Here is a 19619-nt window from a genome sequence, read left to right on the forward strand (position 1 = left end):
TTCATCATTTTCTTCCATTTTTCCCGGGTGCCCCACCGGCCCAAATGTCTGCAGATGAACGAGTCCTTTCAGCATCCGGGCAGATGGCACGACATCATCCTGAACCCACCGTCAACCCGATCGGAATCCTATCGGCACATCATGACGTACACCATCAAGGGGCTGGATCCGAACTCGGTCTACGAAACGATCGTGCAGGCGAAAAATCGTTACGGCTGGAATGAGGTAGGTTTCTGTTGTAAATTGCTGTAATAATTGAAAACTGTGGACGCTACGCTACGTTCCATAAAGATTTTTAATGAAACGATGCCTTGCTTCGTACTCAGTAAGCCTCTAATGTAGCGCCTAAATGTATGTGATTGAAGGACCGGATAGTATTATTATAAAGACAAATTAAGCCTTATAATTACACAGATACGGTTATGGGAAGAAAATATTGTGGAACCAAGCTACATTTTTGCTAAGAACTGGTAGTAACGCATAGTAACGCTAATATTTCTGCTCAGTTTTGCATTTTTTTAAATAAAATTGATAGCTCTTTCCGAATACTATAACTAAATCTGCACTTGCGCCCTCTATCGGACCTCAAAAGTAATGCAATGACAGTTACAAATAACATTTTGATTTTAAATTCATCGCTTTGTCGAAATAAGTGAACCTTTTTAGCTAAACAATAAAACAAATTCGGGTATGATTTTAATGTGTCAGAACTTTCACTCAAAAGCGTTACTAAGCGTTACACTTATAAAAACTGTCATTTTCTATTTTTTTAGGATTTTATTCAAATAAGTCGTTCGTTTGATGACTTTTTCTACAATTCCTGTTGAATTTAGTCATCCTGTTACCCAAATTCAAAGCATTGAATGCTTATAATAATTCTAAACTATCCTTCATCCTAAAATTGCCTACATTTTGGCGTTCCCAGAGCATAATAAACCCAGCATGCGGTACAACGAAACTCCTCTTTCCGCTTTTGCGGTCCATATTAAACTTCCACAGCAAACCGTTGACAATATTCTGCTTTTAAACGATCATAAAAAGCACTCAATTAGGAACGCAATTGGTGTCCATACATTGCCATCATACAAGTACCACATACAGCCCGCTCGATCCACACTTCTCTATCAGTTAATTACATCGCAAATAGAGAATTTGAATGCCACTCATTATGGTGGACAGCCAGACAGAAAGGAAAAAAAACCCGAAACGAACGTTGTACATCAATTACTGTGTAGCATCGACCTGTGGCACTTGAATTTTACAGCGCATTTTCCTAACCGAAACACTACCGCCTATCCTATCGCCACCGCCAACATTAGTGCGTTTTTTTTCAACACACACACACACTGACATACTGGAAAAAAATGTGCACACAACACGACTAGGACCCAATTCATAACCGCAGAAATGAGCGATAAAATCCCAACATAACCGCCGACACTGCCGTTCGTGAAATCGTTTACTGGTCGGTAACGGCATGAATGCATTTTGAAGAAAGAAAAAAACACGCATTGCTAACAATCGAATGCATCAAGTGCACTGCAACGCTCTCCCTTTTTCCGCTTTCCCCACCTGCTGGATACGTTGGAGTGCCAGTGGGTCGAAATAATTTACATAACATTTTTAATTACCTGATTCAGCGAAAATGTAAATTATCGCCGTATTCCAATCGGACTGTTCTGGTGTGTGCGTGTGTGTCCAGTGGGTGGTAAATGGTGGGTGAACCAGATTCCCATTTGGCTCTTTTTTTTGTACGCGTGTGTATGTGTGTGTGTGTGTGTTTGCTCCATAGTATTGTTATACGTCTCTTGACCGATTTTGCAACAATTTCCAACTGATAGGCTGATTAAAATTGATTGCACACTCGCATTTTCGCGCTAACGAGATTCCGCACTGCACTGCAGACCAGCGGGTTGCCATGCGCGTGTGTGTGTGTGTGTGTGTGTGTGTGTTTACCGGGTATCCTCCACGCCCAGGTGCCGTAGATTAAAACAAAAGAGCAGCGTAAAAATCACAAATTAACAACGAACTGAAGGTAGGAAAAAAAGCGAAGCTCACCCACCCATACAAAGGGGGATAAAAATAGTACAAACTCCGTGCTGATGGTCGTCCATTTTGGAATTCCAAATATCGGACACCCCATCCACACACAAGCGGGGAGCGGATGGGAAAGCTTTCATGCCGCTCAGATTGTAGCTGGGAAATTTAACATCAGTCACACCCACCCGCAGCACGCCTGATACCGAGCGATACGCACTATGGCACTGTTTAATTACGTGCGACTCCGTATGTACACAGGCCCGTCCAAACACACACACACACACACACCCGTACAGACGCTGATGCTTCGTTCAATTTCATTATCCATTGTCGAGGTACAATGAATTTTCTCTGCTGAATTTTGTCGCAATAATGAAAGCCGGCCGGCCCAAGCGCAACCGGCATATGTAACCGATTAAATTGACGTAAAAGGTACGGCACTTGGGCCGTACGACCGACGCTTTTATTAAATTATTTAATCCACTACGCCATTCTTTTTGGTACTTACTCATATTATCTCTCTTGGCCCGGCAATTTTCAACCCTCCCCTCCTCCCATTTGCAGGTTAGTGACATATTCCAGTTCTACACCCTCAGCACGGATATGCCGAACGAAGACGTGGAGCAAACGCTCGGATCGACCGCGTACGGTAACAACTACCGGGCGCTCAATCGCTGCTCCGGACTGCGCACCGAACTCATCCCGGGAACGATACTACTGAGCTTAGTGGGCGCCATTTGGCGGTTGGTAAGAACATAAACAAATAATGCGCCAAACCCCACTATTAGTGTGCTGCAAGGGGAAAACGAAACAAAACTGAAAAGAAGAGATATAACTTTACATTCCTTTAGTTTGGGTTTTTTTTTCTGGAAATCATAATGATTAACGAAAACTACAACAAAACCACCATAATGTTAGAGAGAGATGAGAAAGGACAGCAGAAGGGTAAGAGACGCAGGACGCATCTAAACCATCCACAACCATTAAGCAACCGGTCCATCTTGACAAAACGTCTATATAACTTACATGGCAAGATGGGAAAACGATGGAAGCGAGAAAAACAGAGAAAAAAACCATGCTACTGTCAGCTGACTTTGGAGTAAATAATTTTTGTAGTAAAAAAAAATAAACCAACGCGAGCAAGTAAGCACTAGCAAGTAAGAGGTGTAAGTGTAGAATTAAGCAAAACACGAGATGACGATTCTAGATGTAAGATAAGCGCCCGGAAGAAGGAACGAAATACATGTAAAAGAGGAAATAAGAAATAACAACTAAATGAGGCGGAATGGAAAGGGGAATGGAAAAACACAAAATGATATACCATATAGAAGAAGCCAAAGACGAATGACGCATATTGGAAAAAAAAATACCGAAAAACGAAATGAGAATATAGAAAACCCAAAAAAACAAAACAAAACAATATTTACTTGCTGGCAGAAAACCCTTACAATTAGTACTCATTTCATTCGCGTGAAAGGACAAAAGGGCAGAAACCTTACCGGCGGTAAGGTGGAGAATGGAGAGTTTAGGGATTCGATTTGACCTTTTTTTTGTAATCACATTTGTTGCAGAAATTGTGGTAAATGTGGTAAATAAAGCAAATGTGTCGAGCGGGCGAAGAAACTCTGGTACAATTTAGTTTTTTAGAACTAAGGTTAGGTTTTCTTTTTGGTTTTCTTTTTTTTATCGTTTAACCTGCATTCCGTGTTGGACGATGGCCGATCGATACGGAGGATCGTTGCTGCTGCCTGCAAAACTAAATATGTAATTGTACCAATTGCTAAGAAAGGGAAATAAAACTTTATTTTACTCCAAACAAATTTCATATTTGCACGTCTGAATTCTTTAGGAATTGTTTTTGGGTAAGAACCAAAATTTTAAATATTTTTTATATTAAATTGAAAGAAAAATTTTGAGAGTGTTTTGATCGAACTTTGGCTTTATACTTTTGACAGCAGAATTTACCGATTAGCACTTGGCTTGAATCGATCGTTAAATTGTACCTAAACAGCGATACTCACTCCGATAGCTCCGATTGCGCCTTCTACAAGCATTGCCTTATAGTACCATTCAACACCCGAAGAGAGTTCTGAGTTTGTATGGAGCGAAAATGATCACTTAACGAACCGTTTATGGATCACGAAGATCGACCGCGATCGCAAAAGGGATTTCAAATCATTTTCATTCAATAGGATGCAGCAAAAAAAATTATCAATTAAGTCTTCAACCTCGGTAATCTCTTCTTCTTCTTCTTCTTCTTTCTTGGCACAACAACCTCAAAAGGTCTCGGCTTGCCATTTCTGGCTTTCTGTGACCTAATTTGACCCGTAGTAAAGTAGTCAGCCCTACGTACGGGGAGGCGATTCGGATAGGATTTGAACCCCGGTCCTGCCGTGTGAAGACCGGTGCTGCTTTCCCCTCGGCCACCGGACTCCCCCATCCCAGAATGTTACCGAAAATACCAGAAGCTTCAGATCGCTCTTTAATAACTCCAGATGAGAAAGAAGGCTCCAGCCATCCCAGCTGCACGGATAATTCTGAGGTCCAATCGAGGATGGAGGATTCTGAAACTAGGACGCCAGATGACCCTAACCAAGCGCCGAGTCGTTTGCTTCGAGGAGAAAAACGTTTGAAGAGAGGTTTCGGACGTAATGTCATTGCTGGTGGAGGCACATGAAGGCTTCAGTCAGTAGAAACCTAACAGTACCCAGAGAATGGTTCCAGAGGAGGCCTCGAGGGACTTTTTTGAGTATGTAATCCATGAAAAATTGTATCATGCAAATCAACAGGGCAAATCAACGATCACAGTTGATTAAGGAGTGATGTGTCCTTTGGAGTTTCAAGACCTTTGCTTCAAAACATCTTGAAATATTCTGTCGATCGACATACAGCTGTGAGAATTGCGATATTCTATAAGGTCTAGCCTGATTCTAGTTCAAGGATAAATAGTAACGCCACAAGGAAACACAACGATATCCGCACAAATACTAGTAACGGCAATCTCTACCTTGATCGATCTCATTAACGCCCGCTAAGAACGGCATAGTGAAAGGGTATTTAAGTAACTAAATTCTAAGAAATTTCCCAACTTCTTAACACATAACCAATTTACAATTGCAAACAACTTATCGTCGTTTTAATTTTTCTAAAAAGCCAATTGAAATTCTGTTGCTTTTAACTCCGAAACAAATCACTCAAATTGACATCCACCACTACACAGCACGCCACCATCATTTTCGCTCCTTCGATGAAACTTTCCTAACTGACTCGGTTCATGTTCATTCATGTGAACTTTGTGGCACGGGGTTTTTTTTTTTTGGTTTGTTTTGTTTTACTCCCAAAAACCTTCCAGCACAACTTTCTATTTGATGCATGAAAATTGGAACTCGCAGGATTTTTGGGGTAGGCAGATTCCCGCGGTGGGACGAGGAGACGAGTGTTGCAATGTATTGGCTTCCTGAAAGAAAGTAAAACACGTATAAGAAAACCAAACTCTAATGGATGGTTTTTTGGGTGCTTTTTTCCTTCCTTTTTTCCCCTCATTTTCCCTGGCAAAATGGCAAATGGTGTGCAAACGTAAACAGCATTCAGTAGCAGCAGCGGCACCAAGCAGCAAAATGAGTTAAGTAAAAATGGGGAAAACACTGAAATGAAATTTACCCATTCACCATGTGTTTCGTGTATGCGCTCTCGGTCTTTCGGCTCGTGCCCCACACCATTTTTGCCCCGAATGGAGTAGCGACGAAAAATACATTCTGCTACAAGTATTGCGCAAACAGCCCACTTCAACCCCAGCTCCGTTTCCGCCGGTGGCTTTCCTCCTTCACCACCTTGCGTTGCAAAGTCGTTAAGGATATGAAACTTATAAAAACGCGCAAGAAAAATTACGCTCAACGTTGACCTGACACGCGGCACGGCACGGCACCCGATTTGAGTTATGGGAAGTGAAACCAAGGCAGCACAGGCAACCTTTTGTGAAGAATCACTGATGCGGGCGTGTGTGAGTGTTTGTGTTCGTGTCCGTGTGCTAAATGAATTGCAACGCCGCACAAAACGCGCACTATTTGCTATTTGCTACCGAGCTCGCGCGAACCGAACAGATTTTAAATTAAACGTCAATGCTAGGCCAGCTGCCATTGGCAGCTCACCTGTACGAAGCCATTCCCTGTTTCGTGCCCCGCCTCGACCCCGTGGAGAAGCGCGAACGGAGCGAGAGGAAGGGCGACAGGGAAGCAGACCGAATGCACCGAGCATTCTCCGGAATGCATAAACATGTCCCGTGTCAATAGCAGCTGCTGCAGAAACGGCAGCAGCGAAACGAACCGGGGCGAAATATTTACACATGAATGGATATTTTACCATTTCGAAACGGGCGAGCTTTCTCTTCGCCAATTTTTGTATCTTTTTTTTTTTTTTGGTATACGACCGACCTCTCGCATTGCTTCATAATTATGATTCGCATTGTTTTGTACGCATTAACGGGGAAATGTATTATAGCTACTGTGTGGATGCAGCTGCAGCTGCGAAAGTAGCTGGCAGATTCTAAGAAAGGTGCATGAATCTGCCGTAAAGGGTTAAAAAACATTCTCCCGTGAAATAAATATTGGTCTTTTTTTTAAATGGAATTATTAAAAATAACTCATCATCGAATTGCTGGAAAAGTATCGGTAACGCTTTTCAATGGAATGCAACCTGCTGCAACCCCTGAAAGTATGCAACAAATTTAATTATGCATGTTACACTTTCTGTTCCGGGGGTCGTTTTCAGCGTTCCTAGCAACAGGATAGTCGAATATTTCGAGCATTCTGTCCGCCTCGTATTGTATCATTGCATACCGTTGGGCGCAAACATGCAACGGGAAGTAATGTAAAACACTACTTGGAGACTCTTAGCTGTTGGTTATAATTAAATTTCTACCATAAATGCATTGACTGCTGTTCGTATAACGCTTGCTGGGAAAACAACTCAAAGCTAACTATTCTTTTCAATTAAATTAGCTTTTTCGAAGAGTAATCGTTTTTTATTGTATCTGAGTTGCATACTTTTGGGGGCTCTAGATGCTAGTTCGCAATATTCCCTTTAGATAGCGCACAACCTACGAGTGCGTTATGAACATTGCCTACCTTGCAGGCGCACATTTTAATTTTTGATTCCAATATGTAAAAGCCATATTTACACATCAAACCTCACTGATGGAATGCATTCAATTGCGCTTCAAACGTAATGAGATATTGCAATCAAACATACCGCGACGTCCTTCTTCTGATGGCTCTTAACGACTCGCAAACTCTCGTATCTCGTATCTTTTACCAACTTCCTTTTTTTTTTTTTGCTGTGCCAAAAATGCTTTACCGCTTTCAAACCGATCTCACACCGGCCAACCCGCTTTCAAATCCTACCACAGCGCACCAAAACCCCATATCGTAGCTGCCTTAACAAGTGTGCGGTATAGCTCCAGCAGCGAGCGTACCGTACATCCGCATCTGACAAGGTAATCTTGCCTAAGGCGTCCGTCCAAGGGCGTACCACGCGGGTCGCACCACAACCAACCATTAATAACGACGCTTCGGGCGACATCTCATCGAGCCTTTTCTTCCTGACAGGCGCGTAAGCGCATGAGATGCTTTGCATCTGCAAGCCGGCAACACAGAAGATGAATGATCGGCAACCGACCCAGGGCTCAGGTAGGAAGTACCCTGCGCGAAAGCAAACCCGATTCGATCGATAAACATTTAGCACAATATTTTTACAGCACCGCAAGTCCGTGTCATCGCGACGCCATCCGCGGTGTCCGGGCCCGTGCGAGCCGGTGAGCAGCCTGCGAGCAAGCACGCGTGCCGATAGATTATGTTTGTGCAGAGCCAACACAATAAGCCAAACCCGTCGAAGGGCGACGACACATCGAAAACAACCCAATCATTCGCCCGGCGTGACGTTACCAAATGACGTTTGTCGATATTTGCGTAAGATGGTTTCGGTTTTCGATGAAGTTTTCCATTTCCTCGCCCAATGCCGCGTTGGGAACGTTTTTTTTTCATCCCCCGCTTCATTCGGCAAAGGCGAATGTGTTCAAAAGGTTTCCATAACAGCTTCACGTACAACCGAAACCTTCGTCCTCGGGCCGGCCGGGAGATGTTTTAACGGAAATGGCCCCCCGGGAGCTGGGCGCCCGCAATGGACGGAATGGGGTGGAAAAGATAAAATTGTGTGTATCCTTCCGCAACGGTTGGGAAAGGATATGATGGTTGGCCGTGTCGCTGACAGTAGATTGACTTAGGCGTAACAACATCACTCATGGAAATCCTGTGCCTATCCCACAACGCTACAAAGACCGAAAGAAACATTGTTACCCGAACAAGAGAGAGAGAGAGAGAGAGAGAGAGCGAGGGAGAGGGTGTCTGGGCGACACCGAGAAAGAACGAGTAAATCAAGCGAAGCGAGATTCGTCACTGTGCTTCTTACATGGTACATGTTGTTGGTGTTCGACCACCTTCTCGGAATGTGGATACAGCCCCTGGGAAACTGTTCACCATCCATCCAGTATTGGAAGAAAGAGATGTGCTTCTTGCATCGTTATCTGGCGCGAACGATTAACGAGCCTTGTTCGATATGTTTGGTGGCCAATTTTAGAACGGTTTAGTTGACTGTTTTATCAAACAGAGCCAGTTTTTTTTCTCGGTTCGGCAAAAGAAAAAGGTTTTGCTAACAAACGTTTTTCACAGAAAGCTATAATTAACTTTTGTTTAAATACCTTTGTTTTCTGGAGATGATAATTTGAATCAAACCTTGAATCGCTTCTTTCATACTTAGTTAATAAGACGATGTGACAAGCGCTTTTGACAGTTAGTAACGCAAGTAACGCTTAGCATAGGAGGAAGAGTTCGTGACTCATTCGAGATCCGGACAAACATTCTTGGTGAATCATCTAAGCAACTTCCAAACCATTATCATTACATCGCCCATGAATACTGCGACTACCAAACATCTTTTCTTGGCCAGGTAATTATTTTAAAAATATTTCATCAAGCCAATCACAAACTCAAAGAGAGATGTGGCAAAACTTTATAATTTTCATCCCAACTTTGCACCGTGCGGTTGAAGCAAACGTAGCGAAGCGATTACGCTGCCCACACCACACACACACCCAACCCCTTATGTATCTATCATCTCCCGGCCGAGCTAAGCATATCTTGGCCCCTAATTGTCTTTTGCACCACCACACGACCAGCGTACCTGTGGCCAGTGTGCAATTGGCGAAAGTTCAGCAACAAAGACATTTTTCCCAACAACAAAAAAACCTCATCCGGTCATTTATCTATTGTAAGCCAAACCGAAACGGGAGAGTGAAAATAAAACAGACGAGAACGATCAGCAGCACCATCACTTTTCGGGAAAGGCCCAGGATGCAGAATTGAAATGCATAGAAATCACAAACACACACACACACACACACACACACACACACACACACACACACACACCGACACACTGTGCAATTCGAGTGAGTTCGAGAACTTTCATCCATCAGCACACGGTACCGAGCTGAAACAATTACAATTAATTGGTACTTTTAAATTCTAGTAATAGCAAATACATTCCATCCCGTGTTGGGTAGAGGGCACTTTTCCAACCGACCGATGGCCATGACTGACGTTCGGCAATCTGGAGGTTGGGTGCACAAGCGTCAAAGGAAACTGCGGAAATGGACTATAATGCTTCAACGGGTGGTGCATTCAGATGTGCAGCGTTCGGATGGGCGCTAACGAACAGCATTTCGATGGTGCACAAGGGATGCAAATTATTCAATTAACTCTTAATTGCTCTTTGTAGCATGGCTTTCAAACTTTCCTCCAGCTGGTCTGCCCGAACCGAGTCCCTCTTTCTCTCTCTCTCTCGCGCGCGCGCGCGCGTTCTCGCAATTCAATCCGATCGTACACGTCCACGCAACCCACGGAATGTAATTTCTTTGCCGTTCTCGTTCACCAAATCAACAACAAAAAAAACGGCGAATAAGTGGATGCTCCGAATGCACCATAAAGTCGTATAATGTACGGTCCGATAGTGCTAGCGAAAATCGCTAGAAAAAAAGAGGGTAGCGACATAAACCACGAAAGCAAATCAATATTGACGTTGTACGATTTTATTTCATTGCTCTTCCGTGTTAGAGGTGTATGAAACGGGCGCGAAAGTGGAAATCGTTATTTTCTGAATGGTAAAATTGACTGTCGGCTTGCGTTCTTCAAACACGGGTTTTTTAGGGTTCAATTTATTAGTTTTTGATAAATATTGAAGCATGTTAAGTCATTCCGGGTTCATGCATTAGCATTAGAATATAAAATCTTAAAATCAACTCATACAAACATCCTGCGAGAAGTATTCAAAGAAGCACTCAGAACTTTACTCAGATACAATCAACTCCTGTCAATTCCTGTCGTACTGTCAGTGCTGTCAAATAAATAAAGCTTGTTGCATTTTCTTCTTCTTCGGTGGCACTACAACCTCGTGAGGTCTCGGCCAGCCATTGCTGGCTGGATGTTACCCCTAGCAAAGTAGTCAGCTCTATATAAGGGGAGGGCGGTCCGGATGGGATTTGAATCTCGGTCCTGTCCTGTGAAAACCGGCACCGTTGTCGCCTCTGCCATCGGACCGCCCCCCATTAACCTCATCGATAAATTACCTAGAACCCAGAACATTTCATTACTATGGACAATCGAAATGTTTAAAATTCATTTTAACTCCTTGTAACGCTTCGTAACGCTTTCTTTTCTAACTGACGGCAAAGGCGGCTTCGGCTTATACGTTGTGTTATGATGTTATTTCTTGCTATGTTTATGAATATTTTATTTCGTCTGACTTTTTCTGTTCTTCGATATCATTTTTTAATAAGCTTTCTCCAATATTTATGCGTGTTATGGCGCAATATTCGTTATAATTTTTAAGCATTTGTTCAATTGCTCTGCTACTTACAGCTTGGGAAAATCAACCACAATTATTTTTCATACACTTTTTACTCTTTTGTTTACTTCTATTTATATTACTTTTAGCAAAGCTGAATAATTAAAAGCCTTTAGAAAATTGGATGAATTTGTTATTTGTAATAGCAGAAAAATAGCTGAACAGTTTGTATTAGACAGTCGGCCCTGCGTACGGGGAGGTTGTTTGGATGGAGTATGAACCCCGGTCCTGCCGTTTGAAAACCAGCGCCGTTATCGCCTCTGCTACCGGACCGCCACAAGTCTTTTTCTACATTGTTTACAATAATTTTTGATTATTTTACTGTCTCACTTTATTGGCTTTTTAACCCAAAACTTTAAAAAATGCTCTTAATTAATTCATTCTCTGTTTTAAGCTTTTTCTGCAGTTTTTCCAACAGGTTTCCTCTTGTGAACCGTATCAAACCTTTCAAGTACAAAATTATTTATATGCAACGTACCCAGTTGCACACTTCTCATCCGTACTTCGGATATACTTCCGTGCAGTTTATTACTACCCGTCCTACGTGGTGTATTACGAATCGAAAAACATCTTACACCGCAACACTCCTTCACCAACGGTAGGCACATTTACAAATGAAAAACAAACTTCTCCTTACACTTCCAGTAGAGGAAGAAAAAATCAAACGAAATATGTACCTCCCGAAAGCACGTGCCACACAGCCAGACACGATGTTTGCGCCTCCGAGCGGTAAACCCGATATCGAGACCAAATAAAACGGACGATAATTTTGCCAAACCAAACTGTTTTCCTTATTATTTTGGAAATTGAAAATATGGTTCACCAAATCGTAGCACGTAAAATTGCTCGCCCATTTTGCGAGTGGGTGTAGTTTTCGGCTGTGTGTGTGTTTTTTTTTCTCCTTCTTTTTGAGGAAATGTAGCAGCAAACAAGACAGGACACATTATTTGCCGTAGTTACTCACAGGCTCTCGGATGATGGCATGGGATGGGAGCCGTGGGCTTTATGTTTTTATCGTGTACAAAATCCTGCCAGCCATCGGAAAATGAGTTCCTCGGTGAGCCTTGCAGCGCACATACACACAGACATTCACGCATCCATTTATCGCCCGGAGACTCAAATGATTCACCGATGCGAAGGAGTGTCTCTCGTGGCTCGTACGAGCAGCGGGAAAAAATAACATAAATAAAGGCATCTCATCCCCGTACGCTTGGGCCCAAAAAATCACAACACCCTGTAAAGGGAGACACACACGCACATACAGCATTACAGCCCCGGAAAAACTGCTGCCTGGAAGAGGGCCCGCCGGCCAAATCCGAGCATAAATTGAATGAAAGCAGAGATTGATTACTTTAGATAATGAGACGCAATTTTCTTTTTCATTTGCTGTAACGAATCTTTTTCACTCCCCTAATTCCTGTTCCGTCCATCACGTCACCTCCTCCTGGTACCCTCGCTATCGAGTGTAACCGCATAATTCGTCGCCGAACCAGCGGCAGGCCAACGCATCGAGGCTTAACTTTCCAATCCCACTTATTTTCACCCTTGCCTTTGTTTGAGCCTCATTTAATTATCAAATCCCCTGCCTCGCACTACGAACGTGCACTGGCCTGTAAACCGGATTGATGCCGAACCGGTCGCCGTGCCCGATAACAGGATTCGCTCCGAAGTTCGCTCTTTTTCTGTCCCAAAGCTGCAGTGCACCGCCAGCGCACAGCAATCGGAAGGAAAAGAATTAACACGTCAAATTGTCCAGCCCGAAACAATTATTTCCGGCCAAGTGAGTCGAGTTTCAATTTTAAATGAGACCGAAAACACATCGCAGATGATTTTTTTCATACTAGCTGTGCCGCATGGGAATGGATCTGGAATCGGAATGGAGTGTTGCAAAAAACGAGACCAAAGGTGATAGGCAAAATTGTGGTAGAAGAGCGAACTGAATGGATGTGAGTTTAATGTCATTTAAGTCCCGATTTTTGCGTCATCGGGCAGATGAAAGATGTGCCATTAGTATGTCAGCTCGTCAGTTGGGATTATTGGGTGGAGAAATCACGCCAACGATGACACGCTGCTGTATGGGGTAGATAGCATTTGCAAAAGGTTGTTTTTTGTGAAAGATTTTTTGGGAAATTTATGAATTAGGGTGAATTACATTGAACACACTTCTAAAAACACTTCAGACTGCCAACATAATCAACAAGAAATAAACAAACTGAACAGCTTATTTCAATCCAGCTTATTCACAAAACCACTGACGCAAGGAAAGCTCACCTAGGTTCTTTGTTTTCCCCAGCAGAAAAAGTGGCCCTATCAACAAGTCATCTGGAAGCAAAATTCACAACTGCCCGAACCTTGTTGTGGTTATTGGATCATTATAAATTGCAACCAATCGAAAGCCCTTTTCTGTTGGAAATATAAAAATGTACCGAAAACCCAACAGAAAACAAACCATTACCTTGTAAGCCAATGTAATGCGGGATCTGTTTTCGATACGGTACGGTTCCAAAAGTTTTACATTGTCCGACAACGGTCCGTTGTTGGAACAACAGCTCGACTCGACTCGACTGCCTTCGACTGGTTCGGGTACGGCAGTGAGGCAAACACTTCGTTTGTGCACTTGTTGTCCCGCTCTTGCTCACCTCGCATCCCTCGCTCGGTGCAAAAATGAAAACATTTTCCTTCGAGCGCATTCTTTCATGTGAGAATTTTAAATATTTACCCTACAACAACGTGGTGCATTGGAAGACACTCGTAGCAAGCAGTTCCGTTCTTCCTACCTATAGCTTCTGACTCGTACCAGGGAGCGAGTGAGAGTTTGAACGATTGGTCTACGAGAAGCACCCTTCAAACAACGCTCGACCCTAAACGACCCAAGAAAGCCAGTCTACCCGGCCGGGGTTCGGCTACAAGTGTGACCTACCCGAACAAAAGTAACCCTTCCCACAGGGCATGGGAAGACCAACAAGGAATTGAATCCAATGGATCGGAAAATAAACCTTCCACCGGCCCGCTGCCCGTTTCCAAGCGCCCGGAAGTATGCAATCCTCCACAGCGTTTATCCAGCGTGGCTGTGAGGGAATTTTGGTCGATTTACTATCGGTGTTTACATAAATATGAAGCATGTGTTGTTGTGCGGTGCGTAACAGGAGGGTAGGATATTTGCATTTTTGCCGGCATTTCCCGGGCGTACGAGAGTCAGAGCAGCGAGGTCGGAAAAGCGATGCGTACACGGCCAAAGAACTTCCTTGTGTGTCTGTGGGCGAGCTAGTGTTTACCCCATCCAGCCGATGAAGATAAGGAAAACTAACACACTTACACAGCTTCTTTTTCCTCCCGGGGTTTTCTCCTCCCTCGCTTTCTGGCACTCAGTAACTTCATCAAGGCGCCGGAATATCGTTGCATATTTAAGAGCGTCAGCCATTCAACGAACCATTATCTTCGAGATACCGGTACGATACGATTGTGTGTGCCCTGCACCCCGCTTGCACCGGACGGCACACGGCAATAATGAAGACCAACATCTTTAACGAGCTTTGAGTTGGTTGAGTCGATAGAAAAACTTTACTTTAGCTCTTCACCGCTCTGATCCATCTCGATAAGAGCACATTTCCTTATGTTGAGAAGGGGATTTTTGCTTTATTTTAAAGTTCGCAAGGAAAAGCGCCACATCATGAAAGTCGTAAAGCAAGGCCCGAATGATGATTGGGCAAAGATCGGTCGGTGGTATAAAATTGAGCTGAAAGTTATCCCTTGCCCGCTGCTGCATCCTGCTACCACCAGCTAAGTGACCCGGTCGTCCGGTGAAAAACTTTCCCATCTCCCTGGACGATCCAGCGAAGGGACGGACGGAAAGAGAAGATCAAGCCAAACAACAACAAAAAAAGAGCGATGGCCAGTCAATCCCCCGAACCGCTAACGAACACTTGTTTCCCGTTGTGGGCGAGTGGCAGAAGACGGTCAACTTTATAACTCCCTCGGTTTGAGGCGGGGGGTCGAGGGTCTATGGCCGAACCTAATGAATATCTGTGACAGGACACAATTAGTGACTTTTTTTCCCTCGGCGTTCCCGGTGCGGACCGACCTCAAACTTTTTCCTTCGAAAGGATACATTTCCTTACTGTGTGGGACGAACATACGGTGCTTATCGGTTGAGATGAAAAGCGAGTGAGAGAGCAAGGTTTTTTCCGGGTAAGGCAACAAAAAATACAAGCGCTGGGCTTTCACTTTTTGACATTTCAATGATCATGTCTATCTGACGCTCCGCTAACGATAAAAGTTGTGGAAAATTGTGTAAAATTCGGTGAAAATCCACAAACACACATTTCATAGACATCATCATAAAGCCGAAATGTCCTTTTTGATAGAAACCTGAGCGACCGTACCGATTATTCTCACATTATTTTTTTCCGAATGGCACAACCAAGGGAAATTTATTGTACGGGCTGCATTATTGTATTTATTTATAATTGCTTTGTTTTTTCACATTTCTCACACGAACGCCCGTCATAATGATGATGGGAGGCATCAATCGGGCATAAAGTTTCATTTTTTTTCGTATTAATTATAAAAAGCATGTTTCTGTTAGCGTTTGCACGCTCTCACGAAGTAATATAAATTTATCAGCGTTTAATTCGTAAATTGTCATTGGGATTGTTTTGCGTCAAAAACCACCTGCAAACTATGGGATGGTGGTGGTCAAACAATCGGCGTAAAAATGCAGCAAAATAGTTTGATGGAAAGTGGCTGTAAATTTCTCTTTTGCATAAACGAAACATAAGTCTTCACTTGGCAGGACGGATGGGGCTCAAAACCCATCCAGACCGCCTTCCCATAGGCAGGGCTGATTACTTTTCTACGGGTAAAATCAAGTCATAGAAAGCCAGAAATTGACAGGCCGAGAACTTTCAAAGTTGGTAGTGCCAACGAAAAAGAAGAAGAAGAAGGATAAGTTGCGCTTCGTGTAGATCAGGTTGGGTTAGCACATGTTTAGTACACTCGTCGATGGAGGCGCCCAGTACCTCACAAAAATACTTGCCTCAGTCTACTCATTGTTGGGTAGATGACTAATTAGTCTTTATTAAATGAAATTTCGTTGAGATAAAACTCACTCTATTATTCTAAACAAAAACAAAGGCTCTTGTTACACAAATTTATCGACTCTTCTTGGATCTTACAAAAAAATGTTTTGTTCCAAACCGCCCCTACAGTGCCACACTTCATCATCATTATTCATCATCATCATATAAAGTACGCAAAAATCAGTCTTACCATGAATTTAAACCGCATAAATGTCCCCGGTGCGCGTGATCATAATTAAACATTTGCATAATCAACGCAATAGTTTGTAGTTAATCCTCTGCCAACGATGTTCTCACCCGCATGCCAATTGTGTATGCATTTTTCCATCGTAAATTGCTCTCGCTAAACTGTGCGAAAAAGGGCTCATATGTTACACACAACTCTCACGGCATATTATCTCTCTTTCTGTAACTCTTTCAAACAACCCTAACGACTGTTTAGCTGTTAAAGCAATTATGCGAATGTTGAAGTCGGGGGCGAAAAAAAAAACAGCCGTTTCCTTTCAACCCCTTTTCTACGAATCGTACACACAAATAACGACCGTTTATTGCCTTTATTTACACCAAACAAGCAATCAACCCATCGAGTACGGTGACGGTCGGTGGTTAGTTAGTAGAACGTGAGGCGGTTTTTGCTGATGCGTTCTATATTAATATTTAGTTTTTGGCACCATTTTCCAAGCGGGTCAAAGCAGGCACGGCCACCAGTTGACGGTCGTCTGATAATAATCATATTATACGTTTGTTTGCTAACTGTGTAACATCGAGTAAAAGGCGAAAGCGAAACACAACACACCGCTCACACTTTTTTCCATTGCAGCTATCCTTTCCCCACAGTTTTCCACGAAAGCCAGAAAAAAGGGGACAAAACACCTGGACATTTCATTGACAGGACTGACGTAATGTGCGATCTCGTTCCTTTTTTTTTTTTATTCCGTGAAAAACGATCATTTCCATGAGCGGAGCGCAGCAAGGAAAACAACCAAACGACAAAAGGATCGTTAGGATGAAGCATCATAATAGGAACGAAAAAGAATGGAAACAAATCCCCCCAAACCCCACCCCCCCCCCCCTCCCAAAAAAAAGAAAAACAACGCATAACTTTTCGCGCATGGCGCCATGAATGAAAAATCCGGAAAAGCGCCGTAAAAAGTGAGTGTGCAGTAAATTGGAAGTATTAAAAAGAGCATGCCAAAGCTACTGTCGCATTCGCGGGTGAGGGGGGCTGGCAGTTCGGCAGGGGGTGACACTCATAAACTTAACAAATTTCCCGCCCTTATCTGGTCGGGCCTGCGAAAGGTGGTCGTCCGCCGTTCTACTTTGTCTTTACGCTTTTCACCGCTTTCCAACTCATCATCAGCTTACACACGGACCGAGCCCTTCAGCGCACCAGGGAATGATGCGAAACGGGCAGCGAAGCAGCGTACAATGGATCACAACTTACACCACGCATCGCAGCAGCAGCAGCAGTGTGCCAACGATGGCCGTTCGTGACTGGGACAGCACGAACAGCACGTGCCAGGGGACAAAGTCAGTCTGCACCGTGTGGCTGGAAGTTTCCACCAACTCGCCAAACTCATCAGAGCGTTACCGGCCACCGGACTCGATGTCAATATCAAGATTTACTACTTCTGGTTCCACGTTTACCATCCCATTCATGTACTGGCCCCGGGGTGCGGGTGTAGACACGCTATTCTCTCATGTATGCATACATTTTTCCGTGCTCTTACATCCTTAGCCACCGAAACCGGCTCGAGTGCCACCAATTCACGTTAGCCAACGTTTCCAGAACATCGTTTTGTGTTTCAACGTTGACGCTAGAATGAATTTGAAGCCAGCGGAGTGCAGCAAACCGGACCACGCGGCGCTGTTGAATGCCGTAAAATGTTAAAAATGCGCACAGTCATAAAACTGTGTCAAAATTGAGAATCAATCTTACAGCAGCGTACTCGGCAGCTCGATCACTCTCCCCGTTTGGGTGGCTGGAATGCTTTAGACGTGCCGTTAAAAATGCATACCAAAGAGGAAAGAAGTGCACTTTGTGCGATGTTCTCCGCGCGAGAAAGGGCCACCAGGGTTATGAGTGGTGTGAAGATAGTTTTGCATGCTGGATGCCTTAAAAATGGATATTTTAGGAACGGGAATATTATACGGAATATATTATATCGGTATTTCTTATCGCTCCTTGATTACATTCCATTTTAACTGTTTCTTTAAAAAAAGGAAAGCACTCCAGAAGTTCATCACATCAAGAATAAGTGTTGAGTTAAAGACTCCTTTATTCATTTATGCTCGATTGTAACGCTTGGTAACGCTCGGGGTTTTTGTTTCGAACGGATAATTATATTTTGTTTGGACTACCTGGTACTTAAATTTGATTTCGAAATAAATAACAATTCAGAAGTAACGCGAAGTAACGCTTATTTTCGATTAGCTAGTATATATTCGTTGACACTTCGAGTCACGACTAAGCGTTACGAAGCGTTATTACAAAGTGGTTAAATTTTTATCTGCAATTATTTTCTATTTTGAATTTCTATCCGAGTCGCGAAAACTGTGAACAAGAAAATATATTAAAAATGTAATATTCTAACAAAAAGAATAGCATAAAATGTCTTAACATCTAATACCCAATTCCATTGACCCCAGCAGTGACATGTTCAGGTGTTTGACCTTATACACTTAAACATCCCAAATCTTGTTTGAAGTGTAGTAAGGCAATATAAAAAAGGTGCAATATAAAAAAGACAATGAGAACACAAAAACCACTTCTGCGCTGCAAATATCATTAAACTTTTTTTGCAATTCCTGCAAAATCAATCTTCCGATTGTGACGGAAATAGCTCCCTCTTATTCGATGCAATATGTCTCTAAGCAATCGAAAACAGATACGGAGGCAAAATATACCAAATACAATAAAATACATGCAATTTGCATATTTTTTGTACCAAATATCATACAAAAGTGAAGAAAAACAATTCAATACACACCGATGGAAGCCAGTTTTTCTAGTGAAGAAAACACAGCAACGGTAAACTGCACCGAGCAGAATAAATGGATTCGATAGGGACAATCCTCCAGCTTTTTTGTTTCATGCCACGGGATCAGCATTTCTTGCATTTTCCAACACCGTGCCCAACGTGTTGGATTCGCACCCAGTTTCCAAGAAGAAGGTACACTGCACGTTAGCAGCTCTGGGCAACCCTTGGCAAAAGACAAAGTGCACATGTAAATATCTTCCGAAATCAGAAGACAATCCACTGCGCTCACAGGCCAGATGGCAGATAGTGTGGTGTCTTCGGTGGTGAGAAAATGCCACTGTACCATATCTCTGTGTGTGTGTGCGTGTTTTTGGGGCCAATTTCAACAGCAGCAATAGTGCTCTCGGTATGGATTAAGAGACATGCCGATATTGCCAATGGTGGAGTGCGATTCCGGAGCGTCTTAAAGGATTCACTGGCATCCTTTAAACATACCACCGGACGACCTCCACCGATTGCTCTTTCGGATACGCTTTGTGGCCTTGTTAAGGATTGTAAGCAAACA

At 43.2% G+C, this 19619-nt stretch overlaps 1 protein-coding gene across 3 annotated transcripts in view; it reads left to right on the forward strand.

Annotated features, from left to right (window-relative positions):
* The window catches only part of LOC118508223 (protein amalgam-like), a 72255-nt gene extending 68395 nt beyond the window's left edge, over positions 1–3860 (forward strand). For all 3 annotated transcript variants that reach the window (XM_036047812.1, XM_036047813.1, XM_036047814.1), the window contains exons 9-10: positions 55–225; positions 2605–3860. In XM_036047812.1, coding sequence (XP_035903705.1) covers positions 55–225; positions 2605–2799 — 366 coding nt within the window. In that variant the 3' untranslated portion in view covers positions 2800–3860. The remainder of the gene's footprint in view (positions 1–54; positions 226–2604) is intronic.
* Positions 3861–19619: the final 15759 nt, after the last annotated feature.

The sequence above is a fragment of the Anopheles stephensi genome, chromosome 2 (genome assembly GCF_013141755.1).
Source record: "Anopheles stephensi strain Indian chromosome 2, UCI_ANSTEP_V1.0, whole genome shotgun sequence".
Lineage (NCBI taxonomy): Eukaryota > Metazoa > Arthropoda > Insecta > Diptera > Culicidae > Anopheles > Anopheles stephensi.